Source organism: Hydractinia symbiolongicarpus, chromosome 5 (genome assembly GCF_029227915.1).
Source record: "Hydractinia symbiolongicarpus strain clone_291-10 chromosome 5, HSymV2.1, whole genome shotgun sequence".
NCBI classification, from domain to species: domain Eukaryota; kingdom Metazoa; phylum Cnidaria; class Hydrozoa; order Anthoathecata; family Hydractiniidae; genus Hydractinia; species Hydractinia symbiolongicarpus.
In genome coordinates, this window is record NC_079879.1 from 13,392,190 (window position 1) to 13,398,928 (window position 6,739).

General features: G+C 36.1%; 1 protein-coding gene across 1 annotated transcript; it reads left to right on the forward strand.

Moving 5' to 3' along the window:
• The first annotated feature begins 5,257 nt into the window (after positions 1-5,257).
• Positions 5,258-6,477, forward strand: LOC130644895 (uncharacterized). The gene is made up of 2 exons (XM_057450676.1): positions 5,258-6,182; positions 6,349-6,477. The coding sequence occupies exon 1, from the start codon at positions 5,302-5,304 to the stop codon at positions 6,163-6,165; it is 864 nt and encodes a 287-aa protein (XP_057306659.1). The 5' UTR covers positions 5,258-5,301; the 3' UTR covers positions 6,166-6,182; positions 6,349-6,477.
• The last annotated feature ends 262 nt before the right edge of the window (positions 6,478-6,739 follow it).

The following is a 6,739-nucleotide window of genomic DNA, read 5'->3' on the forward strand; positions in this document are numbered from 1 at the left end:
TTTTTGGAAAATCCTGTACATAAGGACCCCCTATATTAGCTGCAAGAAAGGTATGAGAAGACGTCATTTGCATGATATAAGAAGTGGTAGGGAGGATGTAGTGAAAGCTGTTGCAGATGATTTGAGTGGTAGTGGATCGAACATAGGTTATAGAAGGATTCATAAATCATTACCATCGAAGGGATGCTTTTGTAAGCGAGAAGACGTAAGACAAATCATAAAACGTTTAGATCCAGATGGAGTTGAACTTAGAAGAAGGCGTAGATTACACCGTCGGAAATATAATGCAAGTGGCCTAAACTATATATGGCACATAGATGGTCACGACAAACCGAAGCCGTTTGGTTTCAGCATCAAAATGATCATATTTGACCTGAAGTTTTTTTCCTAAATATATACAAGTTTAACAGCAACCATAGTTACAGATCAACTGGGGACTATCCCGCATTATGAACAAACTCTCTTTAATCTCTAGCAAATACCGGTTGTTACCCCTAGAGAGTATACTAAAATCGTCAAGAGATGATGTGGTGTGACAGGCTTTAAGATGATCTTTTATTGCCGTGCAATTAGATGAGGTTGATTTCTTACCTGTTAAGGGAGACACTCCGAGGTGCTCGCTTGCCCGAACCTTAAGATGACGCGACGTCTCACCTATATAAGTGGCGTTGCAGCCACTGCACTTATATTTGTAAATGACGCCTGACTTTAATTCTTTGGGCAACAGGTCTTTAAATCTGAAGAAGTTAGATAAGCGAGTGTGAGTTCTGAAAACAACAGAAAGTTTACAACAATGCAAAGTAGATTTGAAAAGTTTTTCTAACTTCGTTTTTTTGTTTTCAAAAGCTTTGAAAAACTCTTGTTTTTACCACTACCTCCTTATTTTGTTTAGAAGATTGGTCATTCTTCTCTCAGTATGTTGCTTTCTTGATTTCCCTTTCTTGTTAGCAACGACAGCAGTTGTAGAACCAGTAGTAGTAACAGCACCGCTACTTGGGTTGAAATTAATTATCTCTATCTCTGTTATATCGCTGTATTTCTTCTCGAATGGTTTTTTTTAAATCATTATCCATCTTGCCTTGCCAAGCAAGGACAAGGAAGAGCCTAATAAACAATACTGTCTGTCGCTTTCGTTTGTTTTGTTTTGATTAAATTAAAAATGGTGGCGGGCTTTATAAAGTTGCATTTTTTTTAAAAAAAAAAAGCGCGTTGCATTCTTTTTTAAAAAAGCGCGTTACGTTTATACATGCGCGTAACATTCGAATAAAAAAACGCGTTGCATTTTTTGAGCCGTAAAACATTTTAAAAAAACTCGTAACATTTAAAAAAAGCGCGTAGCAGATAAATAAGCGCAATACAGTGACCATTGGGGTCCATCACACATTACCACTATTCAAAAATTGTCCTAAGGCATCTAACACGTCCAAACCAAAGAAACATATTCAACTTGTCGTGAATAGTGAAAGCATCCACGGAAATTCATCCAACATCATTTAAATCACGGAAGCATGTCTGAATGACCCTAAATGGACTAAGCATCCTATCACGGAAATTAATTTAAAATCATCTAATGGTAAAATTAGGGAAATTAATTAAAAATTATCTGAATTGTCCAAAACTGAGAACCACATATAAGTCGTCCTAAAGGTAAAATCATCCAATTCGGGAACTTCGTCGAAAAAGTATTTAAATCATCTAAACTACGCTGACGTAACCCTGCTAAAAATAATTTTTAACAACCGATGAAGATTTTTCAAAAATATATATCAATTTCTAGGGAAAATTTTAAGCTCTTTCATATGAAAACAACTTTTAAAAAATTGCAAATCTTAACATAGACCGAGCGTCATCTTGCAGTCCATTGGAAGTCCACCATTTATAAAGGACTCATGAACACCCAAAAGGTTCAAGCCACGAAAAAAAACTGTCAAATTTGAACCACAATCAGAATTCTGTACCAAGGATTTTCAGGGTTTCATATTCGCGTCTCGTATTCGTGCGTTTGTGACAGGTCTCCGAAATAAATTTCCAACACGTCTTTGAAATTCGTAAATTGTAATTTAATTGTAAATTTAAATTGTAAGTCTTATAATTGAGTCTAAAAATTTAAAACTTCTTGATTCATTTAGTGCACAGAATATTTCCAGTTGTTTATGATATCCAGGGAAGCTACAAAGAAGAAAACAAAGTCCCTTACTTTGTTTTTGGCATGGAGAAAATATAAACAAAAAGAAAAAACTTGAAGAATTTGCTTTGTTTTGTTGAAATGATTTGTTGAGCGGTTCCTGGTGATTCGGGTGAGAACATGACGGTAATCAACCTCGTTCTCAGGGCATTTTGCCTTTTTAATGAATCTCCGTAATAACGGTTTAGGGGACACAGGACCCTGGGGAAGAGATTGATGGTTTGTTTAAAAATTTAGTTCTAAGTTAAATTGCTAAGACAATAGTACCGCTGTATGCTTGTAAAAAAAAACTTTAAGAAGGGATGCCTTCCGAGCGTATTGGACATATCTGCGATAGTTTACTTTTACCCCATTTCACCTTTATCGAAAAATCTTTTTGGAAATTTTATTTACGTTGTGCAAAATTTTACTAGTCACCCAACTTGGTAAACCCAGTGTATCCTCAGTTACTTCCTACAAAAAGCAATACTTTACCTCTAGAGGTAGATTTATTTTCAAATCCATAGCGTGAGTATCATCCGCTACATCCACTACTTCTTATTAATCAAGTCTTCACTTAGTAGCATACAATGTTTTTTTGGGAATTTTTGTTAAAAATTCAAGTTTAAATAGTTGAAACTTTGGTGAGTCAAAAAATTGGAAAATTAAACAAAATAACTTTTGGACATGGTCCTTTAAAAATTTCTCGCAAAAATAGATCTTTTGTGAATGTTTATTTTAATCATTTTTCGCGAGGATTACAAAGCGTAATGATTAGCTACGACTAATTTCGAATATCGAGCAAATCTACGCCCTCATGGCTTGACCACACGCAATTGTGTCATAAAATGGAACGCTGTTGTGTTGTTTTTTGCTTGTTTTTTTTTGTTGACCACACGCGCAGATAATGGAATAAAACACTTTCTTCTATTCAATCTTTTCTTTTAGATGAGGTAAAATAAAATCACAAAACTGAAGGTTCTCTGTCGTTTACACTTTTAGCAATATTCTTTACCTAATATTTTTCCCTGAATTTCTTGAAAACGATATTTGGCATGTTTTCACACTTTTCGTGGCACCATTTTTCGCAATTGTCACACTGCACCATTTTTCACTTCAAATATGTACCACGACATATGTAATAAAGTTCCGAAACTAAACATTTAGGTTTCCATTTTAAATTTCGTCTGATGATGTTAGAAAGAGTGACATTGATTGATTGCACCTTAATGTACTCTAAAAAGTTCTTTATTACGAATGGATCGTCGCATGTTACCCCTTCCGGATTTTCTTCAATTGCTAGTGACTTAATTTTTAAATGGGGTGTCTCTACTGTCCGGTTGAGGATTCAGAGTGTCGCATGAAGAGAAATTATGTTGTGTGTTTACAATTGTGATAAAAAAGTAGAACTTCATCAGACGCTCAAGCCTTGTTTCTTATACCGCTTTTTGTTCGGGTAGTTACACTGATCTAAAAAGCACTACACAACGTTAGCAGTTGGTCCTGGCTATAAAAATGGTTAGAACAGACAGATTACGTTTGAATTTTTCTTTTTCCAATCGTTTTATGGCAAGGGCTCTTCTACGCTTTTAATCTTCTGACAGGACGGCTCCGTCATAAGTTGGAGTCGTCCTGTCAGAATTTATAGTCGCAGAAGAGCCCTCGGTACGAGGTTGGTTTTCTTGTACTTTTAACAGATTTGGTTTTAATAGCATTAACGTGCGTTCAGTAGCGAGGTTTATCCAGAAAGGAATGAAATGTGACTTGTAAAGGAAATTATAATTGGTAGATGAATTACACGAGTAAAAAAGATGTGCTGAATGGTTGAAAGAAACAACTCTGGTTGCCATCAAGATGGAAGCCTAAACTACTGGTTTCCTTGATGAGGGCGATCGCTAAAAAATAAAGTATCACAATATGTGGTGAAATACATACACAGAGATTTGTTGGCGCACGTGCAGTAAATGCTACAGTTGTAGGTAACTAAATAATGCGGAATCTTTCTCAGACAATTAAAGGATGCCGGGGAGCTATTGTGACCTAAGCAAGCAGCCCTGATAAAAGCGCGGTGCGTAGACATTATATTGTGGTGAGTAATGTACAAATACAAGAAATACAAGTTAGAATTACAAAAAAAGTGTCTGCATGAGATCATCGGGTGAAAAACGATTAGCTTTTATTGTAATCGCTTTCTACTACATGATAAAAACCACTATGTTTTATAACTGCTGAAATACTAGTTCTTATGCTTTTCTCTCAGTTCGGAAAATTGTTGTTTAATGACGACGCAAACAAATGTCTATCATAATACCCGTATTTGGTTGCGCCGTAGTTTTACTTAGGCAACCTCCGTACCAGGGCATTTTCAATCCGTAATAATAGCTCAGTGGCCACAAGAGCCTGGGGACGAACGTGTTACTTAGGATTCTCACACAGAGTTATTACTTTATGCGAACAGGCAAACAAAGATGCACAAAAGGACTGTTTATTAATTATGTCACGCCGCGAAATCGAGTATTACGCTTCCCCACCCCTTTACTGTCACGCCGCATCACGAAAAACGGGAAGGACTACGCAATCCCTCGCAATTATTAAACGTTCATAAATACCAATGCGGGAAATATATTTAAGCCAGGAGAGTTCACGTGGATTCTTCACAATCCCAATGTATATACCGAAAGACATTACATAGGATTTTTTTGGCTTTTTGTAACTATTGTGGATATAAATCAATAATTTTTTTAGTACCTCCAGCTTAAATAATTTTTATATTCGTGGCAATGCAACATTGCATTTTTTTCATTTTTTGACTTTTATTCTAATTGTATTCTCCGAAGGGACAGGCGTGACGAATTGTTATCGCACGATAACAAGCCTATCACCCACATTGAAAATTGACGTGGACTCTCAACCCTAACTTGTATGATAATACTCTTGAGATCTCGCGTATGTTTTGTTGCTATAAAATGCAAGTCCCTGTAGCACGCTTCAATGAGGTGAATTACTTTATTTATTTTATATAGGTTTATGAACCATAAAACTGGAACTAATTGTTATTAACTTTTTTTCACCTATTTATACGTCTTTTCTCGAGAATTCAATACATTCTTGCGTAAGAACGCGGAAAGAAAGGCAGTATGAGAACGATTGGAACAAAATATCTGATACTTCTAGTTACATGCATTTACGTGGAAAGTTCACTCAATTTAGGTCCCCCTGGACCACCTGGACCACCTGGAGATAGTAGACCAGATTATGACCAACTAGCAAAAAAAGATTACGGAATGTTAGATCAAAGACTTTACGAAGAAAAAGATCGACGAAATCAAATGTTTAATCCAAGACAACTGGATGCCCATGATCAAGCTCTTCAGGCCATGTTTGGCACAGAGTCTAACACAAGAGAACAACAGGATGAAATATCAAGTCGCAGATATGATATGTTGAACGATGATGTTTATGTGGCGGAAGATCATCGGGAGAAAGAAATGTTAAACCAAGGATTCATGACATCACGTGATCAAGCACAGCGAGCTATGTCACATCGCAGATTTTTACGGGAAAAAGATCAACGGGAGAAAGAGATGTTAGGATTTATACCGGCTAGCGATTACTGGAATGCCAACGGAAGAGAAATAAACGATGGAGAAATTTCAAGTCGTCGATTAAACCAAAATGACTTCGTGGCAAGGGATCAAAGAGTTCTAGAAATGATGAGACAAAAATTTCTTACAGCACGTGATCAATCACTACGAGCCATGTCACGTGGTAAGTTATTCCAGGAAAGAGATCAACGGGAGAAAGAAATGCTAAACCAAGGATTCGTGCCAGCACGTGATCAAACACAGCGAGCTACTTCACATGACAAATTAATTCAGGAAGAAGATCAACGAGAGAAAGAAATGTTAAACCAAGGATTCAAGCCACCACGTGATCAAACACATCAAGCTATGTCGCATGACAACTTGTTCCGCAAAAAAAATCAACGAAAAAATGCTTGAACGCATGTACAAGAAACGTGAGTTTCGAAGTATAAAGTTTTACTATTGTAATTTCACTTACGTCAGGCGTTTTCTGTTTTGGTTTTTGACGCTTGAAATTTTACTTCTCTACTTCAGAAGTGCTTTATATGTCACTCATAAATATGGATGGAGAAATCAACTGCGGTAAACGTCTTTTTTTAGAACCGACTTAAAGATATCTTCAAAATCCTTGTACTTCGTACCCAACCTACTGAACGTATATATAATTTGTATTTTTAAGGAATGAAGTTATATAAATTAGCATTAAAAACGAAATTTGATCCCTAGTAACCTTACTTTTTTCTACCTGAGTTTTCCCAGTATGTATCGCGACAATAGTGTCTTGATGTCGTCCCTCTGTCGTATGTTATGAAGTCACCTGTAAATAAACATGTATGATCTACACTGACCCTAGGATATTTGTTTTGTTGACTGCGGCGTACAAACCGATTAACCAAATTTATTAGAATAAAAGCCTCGATTTTTTTCGAAAAATAAGAACAAAATTAAAATAGCCTAACTACTTGAATCATTGTTTTCAAAACTGGTTGTT